The sequence below is a fragment of the Lepus europaeus genome, chromosome 10 (genome assembly GCF_033115175.1).
Source record: "Lepus europaeus isolate LE1 chromosome 10, mLepTim1.pri, whole genome shotgun sequence".
NCBI lineage: Eukaryota > Metazoa > Chordata > Mammalia > Lagomorpha > Leporidae > Lepus > Lepus europaeus.
The window spans coordinates 107,986,986-108,009,153 of record NC_084836.1 but is presented as its reverse complement, the minus strand read 5'-3'; the positions used below and the strand labels follow the sequence as shown (position 1 = coordinate 108,009,153).

General features: G+C 53.3%; 1 protein-coding gene across 4 annotated transcripts in view; it reads right to left on the bottom strand.

The window, feature by feature from the left end:
* The window catches only part of PLCG1 (phospholipase C gamma 1), a 39,427-nt gene that overhangs the window by 10,628 nt on the left and 6,631 nt on the right, over nt 1-22,168 (bottom strand). For all 4 annotated transcript variants that reach the window (XM_062204207.1, XM_062204204.1, XM_062204205.1 and 1 more), the window contains exons 2-24: nt 11,221-11,373; nt 11,017-11,110; nt 10,815-10,862; nt 8,397-8,481; nt 8,215-8,298; nt 7,954-7,988; nt 7,668-7,740; nt 7,462-7,563; nt 7,120-7,238; nt 6,950-7,035; nt 6,754-6,874; nt 5,903-6,071; nt 5,637-5,759; nt 5,453-5,554; nt 5,183-5,370; nt 4,683-4,883; nt 4,485-4,604; nt 4,205-4,385; nt 3,198-3,275; nt 2,273-2,376; nt 1,980-2,076; nt 1,650-1,719; nt 948-1,105 (exon numbers count right to left, since the gene is read on the bottom strand). In XM_062204207.1, the coding sequence (XP_062060191.1) occupies nt 948-1,105; nt 1,650-1,719; nt 1,980-2,076; nt 2,273-2,376; nt 3,198-3,275; nt 4,205-4,385; nt 4,485-4,604; nt 4,683-4,883; nt 5,183-5,370; nt 5,453-5,554; nt 5,637-5,759; nt 5,903-6,071; nt 6,754-6,874; nt 6,950-7,035; nt 7,120-7,238; nt 7,462-7,563; nt 7,668-7,740; nt 7,954-7,988; nt 8,215-8,298; nt 8,397-8,481; nt 10,815-10,862; nt 11,017-11,110; nt 11,221-11,373 (2,591 nt within the window). The remainder of the gene's footprint in view (nt 1-947; nt 1,106-1,649; nt 1,720-1,979; nt 2,077-2,272; nt 2,377-3,197; nt 3,276-4,204; nt 4,386-4,484; nt 4,605-4,682; nt 4,884-5,182; nt 5,371-5,452; nt 5,555-5,636; nt 5,760-5,902; nt 6,072-6,753; nt 6,875-6,949; nt 7,036-7,119; nt 7,239-7,461; nt 7,564-7,667; nt 7,741-7,953; nt 7,989-8,214; nt 8,299-8,396; nt 8,482-10,814; nt 10,863-11,016; nt 11,111-11,220; nt 11,374-22,168) is intronic.

The window sequence follows — 22,168 nt, the reverse complement described above, 5'->3', positions numbered from 1 at the left end:
AAGACTACACTGAGAACTGAGGCCCCTAGCGTGGCCTCACCCATGCCCAAGTCTCCACGCTCTAACACAGCCATCTACTCTCTGTTCACAAGTGCCTCCTTCCCACCTCCCTCACTCCCGGAGGTGCTCCTGCTCCTGTCTCTTGGTAGCTCCTGACTTTTTTCCTTGGCTGCATAGACCTGGGAATCCAGCCTTTCAATCACCTTCTAATCTGAGTTCTCGCCCTTCCAGGGTATACCCGTCCCTTCTCTGCCTGGCTCAAGGGTGCATCTACCAATGCCCTGGGGGTAACAGGCACCAGGAGAAATCCCCTTACTGTGAGAGCACTTCTCAATGGAAGGGGCCTCCCTCCTCCAGTAAGGCTGCTCCTCCCAACCACACATGGCCCCTCTCCACCCACTGCCTTGCCAGCTCCTTCAGCTGTCAAAGAAAAGCACTCAAATGCCGGCAACCCAGGGTCTCCTTCACAGCCAGGTCCTCCACAGGCTGTGTGCTGCTGCTCAGTCTAGTGGGCACTTTCAGGTTCTTACTGTGCCTGGCTGCACCTCCGCAGCCCTCCACCCTCCTCTCCTGTAGCTGCCAGTCTCTCTGGCCTGCCCTTCCCGGGCTTGCACACGCACAGGGGCAGTTTCTCCGGAGCCTTCTTCCTCCTCTACATCAACGCCGCCTGCCAGGGCTGCCCATGCTTCCAGTCCAGGTTAGCTCTAGCCTTGTGGATCCTATCCTACTGGCCACTAAGCAGACCCACTCAGACATCTCACATCCCAAGCATGCCACATGCTGCCCGTTTCTTCTGGATCTCTACCTCAGGCAGGGGTGGAGCAAGGCAAGCACAGGCTGGCAGCTGACTGTCCTGCTGTGAGGGGTTGGTGCCGAAAGCTGGAAGCCTTGGCTGCCCAACAGGCTCCCACAGCTCCAGCACTCTCCAGGCTCTAACAGGTTCTCACCCTAGCATCTGCAGTCTGGGCCACCTCACGGATCTTTTTCACCCAGTCCTGAAGCTCCTCCTGTGAGTCAGCAGCAACATCCAGGGACCAGTGGGCCAGCGAGGCCATGCTGATGGAGAACACGAAGAGCCGGTTGTTCTTGCCCTCAGGACGGATGGCTGGGAGGGCGACAGAAGACAAGAGCTAGCGAGAGGCATCTGTCCCCCATTCTGCACCACAGGCATTAGCTCACTTGGGTTCTACTGCCTCCCATTTCTTCTGTACCATCATCCACGAGGGGGGAGAACACTGTGCAGGCCCATTTCACAGACAAGGATGGGGCAGTTCAAGACTAGTCACTGCCTGTCATGCAGGAGGCCAGTGCTCTAATCCAGTTCTGCCGGATTCAGGCCCCTTCCTTGGCCATGACCCCTCCCACTCCCTCTCTAAGCTGTCACAGCCCTGTGGCCCATCCCATTAGGACGCAGGTCAGCCAGCCATCTGCTCATCTGACTGACCCCACAGTGCCTGGCACAGGGCGAGCACGCAGGAATCCCGCCTGGAGGTGACCAAGGGAGCCGAGGATATTAAGGGGGTATCCAAAGTACAGAGAGCTTGGAAGGCAGTCTTTAGGGGTTAGCCATCAGCTTCCTCCTTAGGAGGGCAGAACACAAAACAGGGCTCAACACTAAGAAACGATAGGCCAAAGGGATGGGGGCTCACCAATCTGACAAGCCGGCACATCCAAGACCCCCCGCAGCAAGTCCCCCAGGGGGCTGTTCTCGTCCAAGTGCTGTGGGAAGCAAAGCCCACAGGATGGTCAGCATGGCTGCTGTGTACAGGCGTGAGGCAATGTTTCTGTGCACGTGACAAATACATCCTCAAAGTGTGCCCGGGATCAGGCAATGTGGCACAGAGATGTCGAGACCACAAGCATGGCCACACAGAGGGTGACTGGGCTGTGTGATGGCACAGCCATGCCTAGGACTTCTGCGACTGGTGCATGCAGAAAACCTGGGGTGGGGAACCCATCCCACATGGTTGCTGTCTCACCTCCCTTTCAGGCTCCAGGGCCGCTGGACTGACCATCTCTTCCACGTAGTTTGAAGGGAACCACAGCTGCTTTTTTCCTCCATAGTCTCCTCGCCACCTGTGGCAACCACAGGGAGCTGACTTCCCAGCAACCACCTCAAACTCCCACGGTGTCCTTTACTGGGGGTATCCCACACCTAAGCCAGGGTATTGGTGCACACACAGGACAGATGCTTCACCTAGGCATGTCGTCAGACACCCCCATCCCCAGTGCTAGCTCTGCTAGGACCCTTGACCCCAGGGCCCAGGCTCACCAGCCTCCTTCTTGCTTCTCTACATTCTGGATGATAGCGCTCTTGGTAAAGGTCAGCTCATCCTCTCTCTGCGCCTTGTAGTCAAAGAGGGCTTTGACTGCACACTGCAGAGGTGAGAAGCACAAGTCAGGGCAAATAGACTGTCCTTGCCTCTCCTGACCCGGGGCCTCACAGGCATACACACATGGCCTTGCCTCAGACCACTGTCAGCAACCAGCCCTAGTTACAGTTCTCACTACTGCCCCAAAGGGAGGCATGAGACAGATTCAACCTGGGAGAGGTAGTGCCTCTGCCAAGGAAGCTCCCCGGGATCCAGGTAGAAGTTTTTACAAGTTTTGCCTTGGGCTACAAGGAGGAACCCCAAATCTGTCTCTCAATATGAGGGCTGGCAGCAAAAGAGGTATCTATGGCTGCTCTGGGTGCCTCCCTAAGACCTGAAAGCCTGTGGTCAGAGCTGGGACGCTACATTCCTCATCTCTGGAGTAGGAGGAAGAACCTTCTCCCAGACCCCCTGGATGCTGAATGCGGGGGTGAGGATCAGCGCACAGGCTCCTTCACCTTAGAGAAAAAGGGCAGAAAAAGGAAGATTCTGCCTGATGGATTCCATGAGGCCAAGGAGTGACTAGCCAGTGTGCCTCCCACCTCCTGCCCTGCTGCTGTCCATGGAAGAAATGGGGGTTGCCCCTGGGGAACAATCTGGAAGGGTCAGTCTGACCCAAGAGAAAGGGGCTAAGGAGTAGGGCGGTCCTGGGAGAGCTGTGGTTGCTCACCAACCACACATCTCTCACAACCTCTTGGGCCTCGGAAAACCACAACCACCACTTCTCCACCAAGACCACAGATGGACCCAGAACACAAAAATGCAAACCCCAAGCAGCTGGGGACCCCACCCCCAGCTTCCTGTGCCCAGAAGCCTGAGCTGTACCTTGAAAGTCGGCATAGGGTTTGCCTCCACGTAAAAGCCAGGGTTTCGGCCCTCATACAGGGCCCCATAGTCAGGTTCCTGGAAACCAACCGTACTTGTTAGTGTTCCAGAGCCCAGAGAGCAAAAGCAGCTGTGGGTCCCCACCGCCCACCTTCCCCAGTGCAGCCCTCCTCACCACTTCACTGGCACCTGACCAACCAGGATCCCCAACCTCACCTTGGCCACACTCTTACCCTGACACCCACCCCATGCCTCTAAAATCTCTGCATGTGCTCCTGAAAGCCCAAACGCCAACTGCTTCCGCAGCTGGATTCTGTAGGTGGGGCCCCAGCAGGCACCATTTATTCAGCTTGTCTTCTCTGCTGAGCCGAAAGTCACACAGAGCCTTCCCCATCCTCGCACACCCTTCCTGCCTGTCCTCTCACCAGCGGAGCCCACAGGGTCTGGCAGATACCAGGCCTTTCCCCAGCCACCCACGTCCACTGATGACAACAGTCTCTGAACTTGTCTCCTGTCCTAGATGCCTTTTCCTATCTAAGACCTGACCCTAGTCCAGGGCCCTCACTGGACCTCCCCTATACCACAGGCCCTGCCTTCTGCCCTCACTAATCCCTCCCCCATGCCCTGCACACCAGCCCTCAGATGGAATCTGTTCAACCACACCCATGTAGCCTGTTGTCCTCTGCCCTGGGACAGAATCTAGGCCAACACTGGCTGAATAAGCAAGCTTCCAGCTCACATGAGCACCGGGACCTCCCCACACCACACCTTGGCTCCCAGGGATCCTTCTGCCTGAGTGTCTGTCCCATCCCTGCCAACACAACTGTCACTCTCTCCAGACCTCTTTGTGGACACTAAGCCATGGCCTCCAGTCAGGCTCTGGCCCCACCTAGGCAGTCCTAAAATAGCCCAGGCCTCACTGTCTCACATATCCGAATCACCCAGTGATAGATTCTGAGTCTCTCTCAACTTCCCTGACATGCCCCTCCCCACCATGACCCCCTCACAGCTGTGCCAATCTTCTCCAATGCCTCTTCATTGATAGGATAGCGTAGCTTCATCTTGCGGTACAGTGGGTGCTTCTCATAGTAGCTGATGAGGTCAACGAGGCTGTCAAACTCCGAGTTCCCCAGCATCACTGTCTGGCCCTCCTGCTGCACACGGCAATGCTTGATCTTGCCCTCAGCCCTTCACAGGAACAGGATAGTGACATCACACAAGGTCCCCACAACCTGGGCTCAGGAGAGGACCCACACTGCCTCCAGCACCCCAGGCCACAACCCTCACCGGAAGGAGATGGCATATGAGTTGGGCTCACTCCGTTTTCGCACCAGGAAGGCCCCATCACGGGGAACACGCATCAGCATATGCTCAGCCTGTGCTCTGGTCAGGCTTGCATGGTACCACCTGTGGACAGGGACAATCAGGCCCCAGCCAGCACCACCCACATCCTCACCCCTCCCAACCTCCACCAGCTTCCCTTACTCTTTGCTCTCATGGGCATTGGTCTGTGGAACAGGCTCTGACAGACGCATCTCAAACTCATTGCAGCGCAGAGGTACTTGCTGGTAGTGTGTGATGAGATCATAGAGGGAGTCAAAGACCAGATTGTCTGTCAGGAAGAACTTGGGGGTCCCAGCATCCTGCCGGGAGTGGATACGGCAGTGCTGGACTTTCCCATTCCGCCTGAAGGAAGACAGAGGATGGGGGAAGGTGGTGAGAAACAGGCCAGAATCCAAAATTCTAAGCTCCACCCTATGAAAAGCATCAAGTCTCAAGGAGGAAAGCCAGTTTCCTAAGGAGGTCAGGTATGGGGTACTCTTTTAGGAAAATGTGTGTCTTTTGTGTGTGTGGAGAAGAAATTCTGTTCCACAAAAGAGCCTAGAACAAGAGGCTCAGAATGGTCACTGTAGTTGTCTTTTGGCAGCCCAAGTCTGCATGCAAACGCCAGCTAAGCCCGGGCATCTGCCCTGAGAGCACATTACCAGAAAGACAATGTGTAGTCGCCCACAAAGGTTTCGCTCTCCCGAACTAGGAAGGAGCCGTCGGGGGCGCCGGTCTCGATGCAGTACTCCGTGAGCAGGCGCTCGGCGATGTGCCGCCCGTCCCGTCCTGCCCCAAGCTTCCCGTGGAACCACTTCTCATTGGAGTGCAGCTCTGTGCTGCCACTGGCCTGTGAGGAAGAAGGTAAAGGCAAAAACACTCAGTGACTCTGACCCAGCCCACCAGCCCCCAGCCCTGGACCAACCCCTCACCTCCTTGGGCTCCTCCTCATCTTCATTGCCCTGGTCACTGCTGGTTTCCTCAGAGTAATAGATCTTACTGCTGGTCAGAACAAAGTAGTGGGGATACCATTCCTGAAAGAGACCAAAGGGGACCATGAACCAGAGCCCTCTCACCCCCTCTAGCCCACCACCCACAGCCCAGTGTGACCCTTACGTGGTTCACAGGGTCCTCCAAGTACAGGATGCCATTCTTGATGGAGTTGCTGATGTCATTCTCAGAGTACATCACCGAGGTGGGCACTTCCTCATAGGCACTGCCCTCAGCCAGCTTCTTGTGCTATGGGGTGCACACAAGGTCAAGGCAATGCCATTCCCAGTCTCAGAGCCACCTCTTCACCCAAGACTAGACCATGAGCTGGAACCTTGGTCTAGGAGAGGTGCTGGGAGTAAAGGACTCCACCCATAGCCCACCACCCCTACCTTGATAAGGATCTTCCTCTTGAGCTGGTTGGGTGAGGGCAGCCCATCGGCAGCAATGTCCACAGGCTTGGTGAGGAGCGTGTCCCCCAGCACCTTCTTAAAGTACTGGGCCATGTTCCTCTGCTGGGCAATGCTGCAGTGGTCCTCGATGGACAGGATGACCGGGTACCTGCAGGGCAGGCGATGGGTGCAGGGACACAGACACTGCAATTCTGCTGATCCAGGGCTCAGCCCAAACAGCCCCTTACAGACTAAGATACTGGGAACCAAGGGCCTGGGGACCTTGTCTATGGAAAAGATAGACCACGACCACTGGCAAGTAGAAGGGGTTTTTCAGGGGGAAGCCTTGGGGTAGCAATAGCTGCACTGAAGTAGTTCCCAGTTAATCCAGTTACACAGATTGCCCAGCAATGCAGACATCCTCCACTGAGAGGTCAGAATAGGTAAGGGACCTCCAAATTTAGCTATTGGGGACCACTGGTGATTCCCTGAGTGAGGCGAGACGCAAGTGACCACAGGTTAGGTGGTAAATAGGAATCTAGGAATGGGATACAGTGAATGTAGGTAATTCCCTAGGCTACGAAGTAAAGAAACTGGCAGGTCATTGGCAGAAAGAGACCAGGGTTAACACTGAGAAGAGCTAAAATGTGTTCCTCAGGTTGAAGAGAAGGAGCCAGGAACCATGTGGGCCAGGGATGCAGGAAACAGGAAGTAACAGGAAAATAGAGCAAGGAGAGGAGGACAGGCCAAGAGGAAGGAGAGGGGAGTGGGGATGGGTGTGAGGGGGTCCCTCTGTCCCAGGAGTCAGAGTTAGGGGCCGGGTTCACCAGGAGGACCCCCTCTCCACTCACTCTGAGGCCACAAAGGCATGTTCCTTGATGGTATGCAGGACATCTGAGAACTTGATCTTGGTGGTAAGGGTGTGTCCATGGTAAATGACTGGCATCCCATCTGGGCCATCCCAGCAGTCCACTGGGAAGCAACATTATCCCAGTCAAAGGGGCAGGCCTCGCACCCTCCCCCTCCCAGATCCAGGCCCCCACGCACATTCAATGCAGCGACAGCCCATCCGCAGACACCGAGCATAGGCTTCCAGGGAGGACTCGCTGGAGAACTGGTCCCCAGTCAGGTATCTGGATAGGCAAGAAGTGGGTGTGGTCAGGTGGGCTCCTCTTCCTCGAGAAAGGACAGAGTGGGGCTGAGGGAGCCACACTCACGTGTTGTGTGAGGATGAGATCCAGTAGTGGGAGAGAGGGTTGTTCATGGTGTCTGGGCACACTGCATCCAGCTGGGAGTTCCACACACTGTTCTCTTTGGAGAACAGGAAGGTGACAAACTGTCCAAAACAAATGTGGAAGGGAAGACAAAGTGAGCCCCTGCCTAGCCCCTGGGATGGCGAACGGGTGGAAGAGAGGGTATTCAGCCTCAGTTGGGGTGGTCAAGGTGGATTTCAGGTGTAACAAGGAGGCATCTCTGAGAAGCTGGCTCTTGGGGTTCAGTTGGGCTTCTGGTCACCACCACCCCTAGCCCTGACATAAAGAGATAACAGTGAAGCCCACCTCATCCAGGAAGAAGTATGGTTCCTCAATCTCTCGCAAGGGGTCCCGGAGAAAGCTGAGCATGAATTCCTGTACCTGGAGCCGGTCGACGGCCCATAGCTCCTGACAGGGAGGGGAACAAAGGGAAGGCATGGGAGAGGCCTCAGGTCAGGGATGAACCCAGCCCTGAAGCCTGATACCCTGGCCCAGCCCCAGCCCTGCCATACCCCCTGGTACTCAAGGAGAAACTGCTGGAACTCAGGAAGGGTCACTCGGCAAAGATCTGGTCGCTCCCCTGTCCTGCAGGGAGAGAAATGGTAAGTGCCTGGCAGCCAGTTGGCTAGCACTGCTAACAGCTAGGGGCCCCCTGGAGGGCAGAGACCAACTCCCAGCCAGCATAGCTACCCAGAGTAGTCTAGCATGGCTCACCCCTCTCACATGGATTAGGAAGTACCCATGACAGAGATGAGGGAGGCCCAGGAAAGAACCCCACCTCCCCACTCCAAACCAAACCTCAGGGCGCTGGCTTCCAAGAAGGGGAGATCCATCTGCAGGAAACAGAACCTGGTCAGGGTGCAAGTCCTTGGGAGGCCTCACAGGAAACGGCCTCTTAGGAAGAGAGGCTGGGGCAGCAGGGGACAGACCTCAGGAGAAGAAAGGCTAGAGAAATGGCACCCAAAAGCCCCCAAGCAGGGCAGCAGGGTTGAGGCAAGCAGGGCTGAGGATGGAGTGGAGAGGCAGGGCAGGGCAGGGGAGGGTAGGTGGCTCATGCACCGTCTTCTGGGCGCTGTACATGAGGCTGCGGTACAGCTGAGCAAACTGCCCGTAGGTGATGTCCCCACTGCGCTGTTCCAGGTCCTACACAGTACAGAGCAGGATGGCTAGTCAGACACCCAAGCCAAAGGCTTCTGGCCACCCTGGCCCCTCACCTGCAGACAGCTCCAGGAGGTCCTTACCGTCAGCCGCTCTTTGAGGAAGCGCATGTTGGGGACCCGGTAGTTGACCTGGGACAGCATGTTCTTCAGGTCTTTGGCTGAAATACTGAGAAAGCAGGTACATCCTCAGTGGCCTCATCCCACTTCTCATGGCCTCTGATGTGTGGGCTACCCCACCTGGGGCTGGATAGGTAATCAGTACTACTCTGGGAATCTGGAATCCTGGGCACGAGACTGAATCAGAACCCATGAGGTGGACAAGGGAAGTCTCTTCCTTCTCTGGGCCTCAGCTGCCTCATCTGAGCAAAGAAAATCCCATGATTCTGACAATGAGGAAGTGGCCAGGCTCAGTAAAACAGGTCAGGCCTAACAGGAGGGAAAAATCAAACCCCTGGCCTCCCCTCCTTGCAGTACTGCTGAAGCGTGTACCTCCAGCTCTCCAGGTGCCAGCTGGCCCCTGCAGGGCACAAGGGAGGGCTCGCTGGCAAATTCCCTACAAGGGGCAGCTCAGCAGTGGGATGATGGCATGCTGGGAGTTTGCTCCTCAGAACATATTACCCCCAAGCCCCATGAGCACCCAGCGCCACAGTGCAAGGAATGTGGGAGGAGGGGATAGGCACACTCAGACAAACTGCTGGTGACTGGGCACTCGCCTGGTGTCGGATGGGAAAGGAACTCTGGAGAGCAAGCATCCCTGCCCTCCAGGGTACCCTGTGCAGGAAGGGAGAGCCAGGGGATATTGTTGGACCTGGCAACAGGATGGACAAGATGGGAGAAGAAAGGATTTCTCTCCTGAAATGTGGAGATAGCCCAATAGGCAGCAACAAAACCAGAGGGAACTCGGCTTCTCCACAGGGGTCCAGTATGGCTGAGCCTCATCTGACCCTCAGTCCCAAGAGGTAAAAGCTGTCAGGGTTTCGAGTTTCTGGTAAGGAAAGAGATGCCTTCTTATCTGAGCTTCCCTGTGGACTGTTCCCATCAGCATGTTAACCATCTGTTGTCTCCCACCAAAAGACAGGTCTCGCCCTGCTTACCTCTCCCTGCTCCCCTCTGCGGTAAAAACTTCTAGAAGTAGTTTCCCAAGCCCCCTTTCATGCCTGGAGCCCTCACCACTCTGCTGATGCTGCTCTCCCACCATGTTGTTTGACCTAAGGGTCATGTCACAGTCTTCCCTCAGGCTGCCAGAATTCAATACCATTTTCCTCTTACTAGCTTACACTAGCCGCCATTCATCCCCAATCTCTGAGATGGGCTGGCATCCCTGTTCTTGCCACACTTGCCTCTGGGTGATCTTATCAGCTCCCACCATGGCTTTCCACAGTATCTTCACAGTCCCAAGTTAGTATCTCTAGCCCCAACTTCTCCCCTAAACCTCATTCTACCCTCTTACCTACTCAGTACCTCGGCCTACACATGACATCAGAAAACTGAACACACACTGAACTGAACCCCTGATGTGTTCCCCCCGCGGACTTCCCACGTCAGTCAATGCCAACTATATTTTCTAGCTGCTCAAGCCAAAAGCAGACTCCTTTCTCTCTCATATGCCAAAATCAATCTGCAAGGAAATTCTTTATGGCTCTATCTTTGAAATACAACACAGCCAAATCCATCCACTTCTTACTATCACCACCCTGATCCCAGCCTGCTCATTTTTCCCCAGGAGTGCCAGAGCAGCACAGGATCTTCAGCAACACTAAGTCACAGCACACCCCTCTCCTCAGAGCCTCTCAGGCTCAGAGGGCTTAACCACAGGACAGCACCCACACCACCTGGTCTTTGCTCCCTCATCTCCTTGGCCCCTCAGGATCCCCGCTTACATTTTAAGACACACTTTGGCCGGCACCGTGGCTCAATAGGCTAATCCTCCGCCTAGCGGCACCAGCACACCAGGTTCTAGTCCCGGTCGGGGCACCGGATTCTGTCCCGGTTGCCCCTCTTCCAGGCCAGCTCTCTGCTGTGGCCAGGGAGTGCAGTGGAAGATGGCCCACGTGCTTGGGCCCTGCACCCACATGGGAGACCAGGAGAAGCACCTGGCTCCTGCCTTCGGATCAGCATGGTGCGCCAGCTGCGGCGGCCATTGGAGGGTGAACCAATGGCAAAAGGAAGATCTTTCTGTCTCTCTCTCTCTCACTGTCTACTCTGCCTGTCAAAAAAAAAAAAAAAAAAAAAAGACACACTTCACATACTATCTGAGCCCCTGCTCCCCAGCTTCAGGACACCCACAGCCTGTTCTGCATGTCCATATTGTCACTTGCTTTCCTCACTAGCTTGTACCAAGGCTATCAGAAGGCTTTCTGCAGAGAACTACTTGTGCCAGGACCCTCTATTCTCCCCCACTCCACTTCAGGCAGATTCCTGGGGTCCCCTGGCTCTCCAGGTAGCTGCTCAGAGGCATGGCTATGGCTCTGCTTCTCCTATTCATAGCTTAGTACCTACCGATCCTCCCGATTCCGATCCACTGAGTAGAACTGCTTCCGAAGCCACCTGGAGAGAGAAAAACCCAAGGTGAGGAACACTTCTCCACCTAGGGCCAGGCCTGGGGAGGAGGGGAGCAGGCAGCGTCTGGGCATCCAAAGGCTGCAGTCCCTGCCCCTGCTCCAAGGCCCCTGGCACTAACCCTCTCAGGGGTGGTTCTCACCTCTCAATCTGCAGAGGTGTAGCTGCCTGCAATGTGTCCTCCATCAGCCAAGTTAAGCCCTTGATCCACATATTCACTTCATCCTCAGACGTTGCTGTTGAGCAAGGGAGAATAGCTGAACTGAGGGCACACTTGCTATGGGACCAGGAACCAGCAGGTGCTCCTCTTAACTATCCCTACCTCCTCTAGCCCTCTGAAACCCACCTTGTAAGCTCAGGGTCTTCAGGCGGAATTCCATCCCATAGAGGATGACAAAGCAGTGTGACTGGTCTGGGCGGAAAGCGGGGTCCTCTTGATAGCGATCGAAGTCCCGTGAGGTCTTTCCTGGGCGGATCTCCTTGATTTCACGAATGTCAACTAGGAAGGCAGGGAAGAGGCCAAGGTCAGGCTGGAGGCTCCCAGAGTCAGCACCAAGGGCAGCCTAGTTTCCTCACTTACTTGCATGTTTTCCCTCAGGGAAGGGATCACAAAGAAAGACAATGCCCTGTCCCAACCTCCAAGGCCAAGAGCCAAGAGCCAAGAGCACTCAGTCACACTGAATGATAAAAGACAGCTGGGCTGGGTCCAAACACAAGCCTTTGCTAAGGGCCGAGCGGTCAGAAAAGGCTACCTGGGGACAGGCAGCTCTCTGTGGAGACCTTCCCCCATCTTTGTTCTCTCAGAATACGGGATGGACGTTCTGACCTGGAAAAGAGCTGAACTCCAGAGGAGCAATGGGTCCCAAGGCTGTTCCGCGAGGATCACTCCATGACACACAGCACACCCAAGCAGGGGCAGGGCTGGGATGGACAGGTCCACATGGGTCTCAGAATCTCACGAAGAAAGCAGGCCCAGGAAACAGGTACACCCCTGAGATGTTCCAACCCCTAAAGACAGCCTTACACAATCTCAGCAAGAGGCCTAACCGCCCCCAAGGCAACACTGTCCAAGCGCAGCAGCCATCCTGGACTGTCATGCCCCGATCAGCTATCGAAGGGCCCTCCTACCCCAGCCCTCCCAAGGCATAGCCCTGAACAGCAGGCCCTATCTATCCCATCTGTAACAGTGGACACTGCGTCTGGCCCCAATCCCAAATCTCTTGCCACAACAGTACTGATTCTACCTGGACCCAGCTCTCATCCCCTGAGCATCTAGTCCATCTCCCCCATCCTCTGAGAGCCCTGCCTTTCCTGCTGGTGGCCCTGCCTCCTAGTTCTCACCAACCAGCCATCTTCCCAGTCTTCTGAATCTTCATAAAGCATCGTTCTGATCCCTGCAGACCCCCCACCTCCCAAACTGCCCACCACCAGCTTCATGAGAACGTGCTCCTTCTGCAGCCCTCAAAGTTCTCTGTGACGGGGGCTCAGAGATTTACCTCCCATCTTGTCTGTTTCATCCAAACTAACCCAGACTTAGGGTGACAACAACTGGGGTTTCCTGTCCCCATTTCACCCTGGTCCCTGGCCTAAGGGTACCCACCTATCAGGATCCATTCTCTCCCACCAAAGCTCCAAGGGAGAAGCTCCTTTCTGTAGTAAACATATTCTTGGGGCCCACTACATGAATGTATGCTCTTTATCTTCCCCAGGCCAGACAGGGCACCTCCAGTGGTTGCTGAATAATTAAATGAACACATGAAAAGAGCAGGCATACAGGCCCGGGAAAGAGCAATGAAATGGGATGGAGTAAACATGACATATTACACTCTGGCAGAAAGGAGGGGCAAACGGGGTCAGAGGGACCAGCTTGAGAACACAAGCTCCAAGGATGGAAGGAAGAGCCTCCATCAGGGGAAATGCCCAGATCAGAAACTGCAGAGCCACACACTCTATGCTTTGCAACAGAAACCAGCAAGCTTCCGGTGCAGTGCTACTGTCATCCCCTCCTACACCTTCTCACAAAGGCGCACACACAGAGCAATGTATGCAGGCCAGGGCCTGTGTGGTCCACAGCATGGGCGCATGGGCCCTTCCTTTCAACTACCTTACCAGGCATCACATGTAGTCCAGTAATGTGAGTATCACTTGGCAGGCAGCTGGAGGGCCAGTCCAGGGACTACTGCTAGGCAACACATACAGGCAGAGCCACCATCAAGCCCTAGGTAAATTTCTTTTTTTTTTTTTTTTTTTTTTGACAGGCAGAGTGGACAGTGAGAGAGAGACAGAGAGAAAGGTCTTCCTTTTGCCGTTGGTTCACCCTCCAATGGCCGCCGCGGTAGCGCGCTGCGGCCGGCGCACCGCGCTGATCCAGTGGCAGGAGCCAGAGTGCTTATCCTGGTCTCCCATGGGGTGCAGGGCCCAAGCACTTGGGCCATCCTCCACTGCACTCCCTGGCCACAGCAGAGAGCTGGCCTGGAAGGGGGGCAACCGGGACAGGATCGGTGCCCCGACCGGGACTAGAACCCGGTGTGCCGGCGCCGCAAGGCGGAGGATTAGCCTAGTGAGCTGCGGCGCCGGCCGCCCTAGGTAAATTTCAGCCTGCCTTGTGTTCATTTCCACTGAGCCCAGACTGAAAGCAAAATAGCCTGACCCAAGTCAGGGACCAAAGTAGGCACTGAGTAGCTAAGGTCAAGTATACAATGTTCCCAAGCACCCACTGGCCATACCTGGTCCCCTGTACTTCCTCCTGTAAGGAGGCATGAGCCTGGTCCTGATGCCTTCCCAGTCTATCAAGCTAACAGCAAGCTGACAAGGACCTGGCAGCTATTAGATTCTTGAAAGCCACATCCTGTGCTGCTTCCCACCCCTACAGAACGCATCCCAAGCACTTTGGGAGCTATGAAGCCAGACAGTTCTCAGGGCTGGCAGAGAACCTGTCTCAGCAGCAGAGAAGCCCTTCATTCCCAGGACAGCACTCAATCTACTGGGTGGAGAGGAGATGGTGTTGGTGTTGGGGGACTCAGCTGCTCCACTTCTGAGCCAGCTCTCTGCAGTGGCCTGGGAAAGCAGCGAAAGACGGCCCAGGTCCTTGGGCCCCTGCACCCGGAAGCTCCTGGCTCTGGATTGGTGCAATTCTGGCCGTTGTGCCCAACTGGGGAGTGAGCCAGCAGATGGAGGACTTCTCTCTCTTTCTGCCTCTCCTTCTCTCTGTGTGTAACTCTGACTTTCAAATAAATAAAATCTTTAAAAAAAAATCAGACCCAAGTGTCTTGGTAGGAACTCATGTAATAGTCCCCTGCCCTCAACAAAGCCCCTTCCCAAACAGCCCAGCAGACAGAGGTCCCACAAATGTACTCAACCACCCGTCAGGCAAGAAGGGTGTGAAGTATTAGAGCAAAGGTGCTGGCAAGGTAGGCAAGAAGCAAGGCCACATCTCTGAGTCTCCTTTTCCTCACGTGCACAACGGGATCACCACCGTTCACAACTCCTTTACTGGACTACAGTGAGATGTCAATGAAGAAGGAGACACGCAAGTAACTTTACCAGAAAGGAACAGGAGGCCACACTGGGAATTAAGCCTTCAAACTGATGAGGGTATGGCCATAAAAACCACAACAGAAACACTGAAGGAAATGACACATTCCACAATTTCTGGACATGAAATACACCTTCACTGACAGGGTTTTCCCTTTATAAAGTGCATTAGTTAATTACAGTAAAAGCAATCCACTCAAAAATGCATGTAAATAAAATTTGTAACAAAAAAAAAATCACAACTTACGATAAATATGAAAGTGTCTAAATTTTAAAGAGCTTGAAAGAGGTAAGTGAGTATTATCTGGACATACCCCTCCCCTTCTGGGGGTGTTCACTACCCTACCTGTGGGCAGTAGACCCAGATCTCCTCAGGCCTATGTGTTCAGCCTTCTGGTACTGGAGGAAGGTGGAAAGCCCAGCCCTTCTCACAAGGGTTCAAGTGCAATCAAGCCAACAAAGACCCCAGCCCATGTCTCCCATGCTCCTTCCTCCTTCCTCTGAGCCTTTGAAGATGCCACTCTGATCTCACTTAAGCCCTCACCAGACTCAGTCTAGTGGTTCACTAGACACCCCTTCTTCTTCTATGCCCCACCATGTCATACTTGTGGGTACCTCCTGGTGTCTAAGCCATTGACCTCTGAGCTCCCTCAATGAAGAAACCACATTTGACTCTTCTCTGCATTCTCCATCAATCAAACACAAACCCATACCGAAGGGGACTCAAAATGGTTTACAAAGGGGTGAGTGTTGTGGCACAGTGAGTTAAGCCATGGCTTGTGACGCCAGCACCCCCTATCAGAGTGCTGGTTGGAGTCCTAGCTGCTCTCCTTCTGATCCAGCTTCCTGCTAATACACTTGGGAAATCAGCAGAAGATAATCCAAGTACTTGAGACCTTGCCACTCATGTGGGACACCAGGGTGGAGTTCCTGATGCCTGACTTTGGTCTGGTCTAGACTTGGCTGTTGCAGCCATTTGGGGATCTCACAAACTCCCACCCCTGCCAATTGCTCTGCTTTTTCAAATGAATAAATAAATCTCTAAAAAGAAAAAAAAAAATTCTCTAAAAAGAAAAAAAGTTCACAGAGTACTTAAGAGCTAATTCTCTAGAAAGCACCAAAGGCCACAGATGTTCGAAGATGCTATCTGGGATGCCTTCCTGGAAGAGGCAGTGCAACAGTGCTATAGAGGCTGAGGAACTACTGCAAAGACACAAATGCAGCTGTTGATGGGTTGATGGGACAGAAAAAGGACCACATGGGGAGTAGGGGGGACGACACATGGCCCCAGGGGGAAGCACTGGCAGGTTCCTACAACCAGTGGAAACCATGAGATGTTAACAGAGCTTGGGGGTGGGGATAGAACTGTAAGAGAGGCAGGGCTCTCTGAGCACCCTCACCTTCCTGAGTCCTAAGCCCAGATCAACAGAAGATTTGGAGAGGTGCGGAGATATTCTTACCCATCACCCTCAAACAGATGGGCCACACCTCAAGGCAGCCACCTCTCATTACCCTTCAAAGAAAGTACACAGTGAAGGCATGGGGGAGCTTGAGGAAGCTGAGCCTTCTCCCCAGAGGATGCTGAGACATGCGCAGAGCTAACTTCAAGCCATCCAGCCATTCCCAGCCTCATACCACTGCCACTCCTCCCCAGGCTCCTGTGTGGGGTGGGCAGGCACTATACTGTAGATCCCCATTCACAGGGAGCCAGACACAAGGGGCTATGCACCTGTCAGGAATACACAGTTCTGACAGGGCTTTCACAGCTCTGCAAAAGGATGGAGGGCCCAAAGAGGTGACAAAGACAGAACCTGGATACAGGTGGCAAAGGAACCTGATGCAGCAGTGGTCAGGCCAAGGGACGGCCAGCAGGTCCCAAGTTGGCTTCCTGTGCACAGTGCCTCTGGAAAGAACAAGAGTTCCTCTCTCCCTCCCATGCCTCCCTCTGGCTTGAAGCCATAATATTCTCTCTTCTAAACTCTCAACAGAAATACAATCATGACTCTGATAGGAGGCTTCTCTGCCCACATCCCAGCTCCTATAGATGAGAACCCAAGCTCAGCAACTGCGGGGTCACAGACCAAGGGAAGGCAATGCTTATTCTCCTTCCCATTTCCGTGTGGCAGCAGTCTTCACATCAGACCAGCAGTGGGAGACAGGACCAGCGCCCCTTTCCCAGGACATATAGAGGGAGCACAGGCCAAACAAGGAGTCAGTTAACACAGAAGAACAGAGCTCAGGGCCTGCTCCCCTAAATACCTGGCTGAGAAGAGCAGCTGAGCCTGACTCAGCATCTGGCCCCTCGCCCCTCTCCCCTCCTGGTAAACAGGAAGAGCCCATTCAAAGAGTGGGATGAAGGTCTGTGGGATCCCCCTAAGTGGGACCCAGTACTGCTACAAATTAATCACTTCAGGTCACAGCTGTCCAAGATCCTTGCCAATACATGAATCACCTACAGGCTAAATTCTAGACAAATCTCTTTGGAACAATGAGGAAACCGAGGGTCCAAAGGGGTCTTGTCATGGGGCCCTCTGCAGTGCCTACAAGCAGCTGACATCGGGTATAGAGAAAAGGCAGGGCAGCCACAGAGAGCGAGCCTTCCCACCATCCAGTCAGCCCTCTCGCTAGGACCCATTTCAGAGGTCGGAACAGCATGCCAAGGCTCCAAAGGAAGGAAGGGAAAGGAGGCCCCACCCAGAGAATTCAAAGCTGGAAGAGAGCCCAGCAGTCATCTGTTAGGTTTATTCACTCATTCCATCATCCAATCATCTATTAGGCTTCTGTCTACTGCATGTCTGGCCCCAAGATGGGTCCTAGAGAAGCAGAAAAATCCTGCCTAATGGAGGAAACAGATGGGGAAGTAGATAACCGTGAGGTCAGCAACAAGAGGGGAATGGAGGGGAGATGTCTGTGGTGCTGAGTGTACAAGAAAAGCCTCAAGAGCTCTGCAAAAGGCAGGTCTCACTGTTGACCTGCACATGCTGGGCAAGAGGTCATGGAGGCCAACATATCAAAATAGGGAGAGTCAGATGGGTTGAGAAAAGAATGTGTAAGAGTGTCATGGCTGGGGCCAGCGCTGTGATGCAGCAGGTTAAAGCCCTGGCCTGAGGTGCTGGCATCCCATATGGGCGCCAATTCTAGCCCTGGCTGCTCCTCTTCCAATCCAGCTTCTGCTTTGTCCTGGGAAAGCAGTAGAAGATGGCCCAAGTCCTTGGGCCACGCACCCACGTGGGAGACCCAGAGGAAGCTCCTGGCTCATGGCTTCAGATCGGCAGAGCTCCGGCCACTGTGGACATCTGGGGAGTGAACCAGTGGATGGAAGACCTCTCTCTCTCTCTCTCTCTCTCTGGGGAGTGAACCAGTGGATGGAAGACCTCTCTCTCTCTCTCTCTCTCTCTCTCTGCCTCTCTTTCAAATAAATAAAATAAATCTTTGAAAAAAAAGTGTCACGGCTGAAGAGGGGTGGGGTGGACTCACAGGCCTTGACTGCCACAGCTAAGGAAGGCAGCAGCAGAGGAAGGTGGCTTCCTCAGCTTTTCTCCCCAAGCAGTCTGTGGGTCAGCCTCCAGGTCAGGAGTCCTGTGTGCTCTGCCCTCTATCTCCCTACAGGTGCTGTCCAAGTTCTTCTAGATGGCTGTGTAAGACATGCTGAGGCCTCCCAAGGCTAGGTCCCAGGACTGTCCAGAATCTCAAAAGGTCTTCCTAAGAAGCCCCCATAGCTTTCCGCAAGATCCAGTTGTAGCTGAGCTGACGCCACGCTGCCACCCCCAATAAAGCGCCTGTGATCAGCCCCCCAAGAAAATAAAAGAAGCCGCCATACGATAGGTCACTTGTAGAACCAGAGCACTGGACCTAACTCTTCTACCATGCTCTTTCCTAACCATGCCTCTCTGCAGCTCTGCCTTCTCCCTAGTCAATGACAGCCATGCCCACAGCTTTAACGGCCTCCTCTGGACAAATAATTCACAAACATTTCTAGCTTAATCCTTACATCTAAGCTTCAGAACTTTCAAACCAACTGCCTACTTGCCATCTCCACCTATTAATCATCAAAAACACTTCAAAGTCAAATACTGTCTTCTGTGATCAAAACCCAGACCCCCTGCAACGCCCCTTGGGTCAGTTAACAGAATCTCTATTCAAACAGAGGTATAAACTACAAATGTCCAAATCATCCTTAACATTTCCTGTCTCGCCAGATCCAATTCTCAAAAAAGCCCTGTTGGCTTTATCTGTCATTCACAATTAACTGTATTTACTGAGTACTTCTATGAGGGGCATGATCCTAAGTACTTGGAATATAAATACTTCAAGGAGCTTGAATATGAGAGGAAGGATCAGATATGCATATTTCACTAGGTAGATTCTGTAAAATGGAGTCCACAAATACTGTGAGAAGCTGAGAAGCAGAGAGGATGAAGTCGTCAACTCTGCAAGGTGGGAAGGGAGGGAAGCAACAGTGGCATCTGCCATCCTGTCCCACAATGCTTGCATATTTACTCTGCACACACACTGGTAAGACTGCCTCATGTCATCCTTACACCATAAAGTAGGTATTGAGGGTTCCATTTCCCAAGTGAGGAAACTGAGCAGAGACTGGTTAATTAATTTACTCAAGGTGGCAGTGGATTAAGTGGCAAAGCCATGATTTCAAAGCCAAGACTGTGCCCTAGGCTTGTTCTCTGTATCGCCTTGGATTCTGTTGGAAGTGGCCAAGTAGCGCCAAGAGACACAGAGGGGAGAGCGAGACAGGCCCCGGAATGTATCCCGCACTGCTGCTTCAAAGCATTTATCACAGTAGTAATTTGTACATGCATTTTAGGCTGTCTTGTCCACTAGAGAGAGGGTAAACCACTTGAAGGCAGGAACCATGTCTTTCATCTTCAATGCACCATGTCTAGTAGGAAACTTAATAACTATTTGTGGAGACAGAAACCTAATGGAAGAGTCGACGGTACCCAACCTGTTCCTGCTCATTAGATTACCAGGACCTGTTCCCAAACAGCCAAGAACACACACAAGCCACTCTTTACTGCCCTGTCCCTGCAGGGTTCTCCCACAAGGCAGAGGAAATGGAATGGATTAGAAGAAAGAAAAATCTGGGGTCTCCCTCCCACAAGGAAGTAACAGAGACCTGGGACTGAAGGAGGGTCAGAGAGATAAGGGATGGTGTGGTCAGACAGATGGGAGAGGAGCCCCATGCATCCCGGGCTCTCTACCTCTAAAGTTTCTGTGTTACCGCCATCTCGGGATGGGGGAGTGTGCGTGTGGGGAATTTGGGGCCAGTCCTTAAACTTCCAACACAGTAAAACCTTAACTATTGGAAACATTCTAAATAACAAAGGGAATTCATCAAGTCTGAGGCGTGCTTGCTCAGATGCAAGGCTTCTGCAGACCCCACTATGCTGTCCTGTTCTGAAGCTACTGGGCTTACCACTCCACAGCATCTATCTGGTCACACTCCCTTTGGCTGCCAGCCCAGGCCACTCTGCTGTCTCCCTTTTTCTTCCTGAGGAAGTAAGGCTCCTATGAGTGATCTAGTCTCTTACCTCACCCCAAAGTGACAGAACTCATTCTTACCCAGAAAGCCCAATGATTTCTCAAAATCATCTCTCAGGTAAGAGAGATGGCTACTGTAGATTTCCCCTTTCTGATTCAAATTCCCTGTCCTATCCTATTAGGACAGCTTCTCATCCCAACCCCTACTTGCATACACCCTTGTATGGAACTTCATGTTTCCAGTGTGGGCCAGTTCTCAGGCCAGAGTCCAGGACATCCTCTTGGAAGCAGTGTGGTGTCAGGGTTCCATTCTCACTGGAAGGAGCTCTCTGTGTTTCACCATTGGACTCAAGAAGCTCTCAGCAAAATCCCTGACAAAGCGACATGCACTATCTTTTATTTTTTTTTTTTAAAGACTTATTTATTTATTTGAAAGAGTTACACAAAGAGAGGAGAGGCAGAGAAAGAGAGAGAGAGGTCTTCCATCCGCTGGTTCACTTCCCAGTTGGCTGCAATGGTCGGAGCTGTGCCAATCTGATCAGGAGCCAGGAGCTTCTTCTGGGCCTCCCACATGGGTTCAGGGGCCCAAGGACTTGGGCCATCTTCTACTGCTTTCCCAGGCCATGGCAGAGAGCTGGATTGGAAGTGGAGCAGCTGGGTCTCGAACCGGCACCCATATGGGATGCCAGCGCTTCAAGCCAGGGCATTAACCTGCTGCGCCACAGCGCCAGCCCCACACTATCTTTTCTAACCTCCTTGGTTAGAGCTCCCAAGAAAGGCTATATATGGTCCCAGTTAGGTCTGACAAGCTACACATGCTTATTATGTTGTCAGGGGTAGAGGAAATGACTAGGGTAGGAAGAGGGGAACTGCACTCTAACAGCTGGAGGACCATCAGGTGGGTCTGCACAGGCTCAGAGAGGGATCATCACCTCTACCCTCACTGATGTTCCCATCCCTTAGCTGGTTTCCTGCCCTGAGTAGGCTGGAAAACCTGTGGAACCTGTGGCCAAACAGGGCCTCCCTTCTGAGGGTTAGTCACCCTATGAACTCAGGCCTACACTCTCTGGGCCTAAGGCACGGCAGAGTTACTCAATCCCATGGGGTTGGGATTCCCCCACCACACATCCACACCTACAAGTCAGAACCAGTATGGTCAATACCCTATTCCCACCATTGGGCAAAGCCAAGCAAAGGACACTGTAACCTGGGGACATGCCCTCAACAACCACTTTCCCCAGATGTATTTCAACTTAGCTATATCCCCAAGCATCCAAGAGAACAGGAAGCTGATCCTAAAGTGAGATGCCCTCCTGGACCAAAGAAGAATCAGACTGTACACCAACAAAAAGTCAAACTCCCAGTGACCTAACAGCCAAGTGTTCACTGACAGGGCTTGGTGTTTCAGTTAGGACATCCACCTTTCACAGTGCCCTCGTCACCTCACAGCCTTTGTACGGATCCTCTACCCAACACAGACGTGCCACAGGACGGCCAGGATGGGTTACTTCAGAGGAAAGTTGATTTAGTGTGAGCCCTTTGGGCTTAGGCGCAGCGTTTTAGACACTACTGTCTCCTGCCAACCGTGAGCTTTCATGTTTTTATTTTGTTTGTTTTTCCTCATTCCACACGGTAAGCTTCCCATGATCAAGGATTGGGTCTCCTCCTTTTCTTGCTTCCTAACTCCATCCTTCTTTGCACCGGGCCTAGACTTAGTAAGGATATGCCAGTCTTCTGTAGAGAAAGCCCCACCCCATTTACTCTGCATCCTGAGTTGCTGAAGCCAGGGCCAGCAGCCAATACCAGAAAGGGCCAGGGCCGGAAGGAAACAGCAGAGCCTATACACAAAGCCTACATGTGGGCTATAAAAAGGAGCCCCTCCCTGCTTCCCCCAGGATGGGCCTGGTTCCTAGGAGGTGGGGAGTGGGGAGAGTTAGTCCTTGTGCCTGGGCACATAGCCACTGCAGCCTCTAAAGGCAAGCCAAGAAGCACCTCAAAAAGAACTAGTCTTCAAGGGGTTTGTGGGGGTGTGTGAGAGAGAGAATATTAAACCTAAACTAGAAGGCAAGTGGAGATTCTGAGCCCAGCCCCACCAAAACAACCAACTCTATTGTCCCCATTGCTTCTTCCCCGAATGGGGGAAGTATTCATGGACACTCCCTTTCACACTGCTTTCCCCACTCTGGGCTCTGAGAGCAGTCCCTGGAGGCCTCAGGTGCCTGTATTTCCTACTCTCTCCAGAGGTTCCAGCACACCCAACA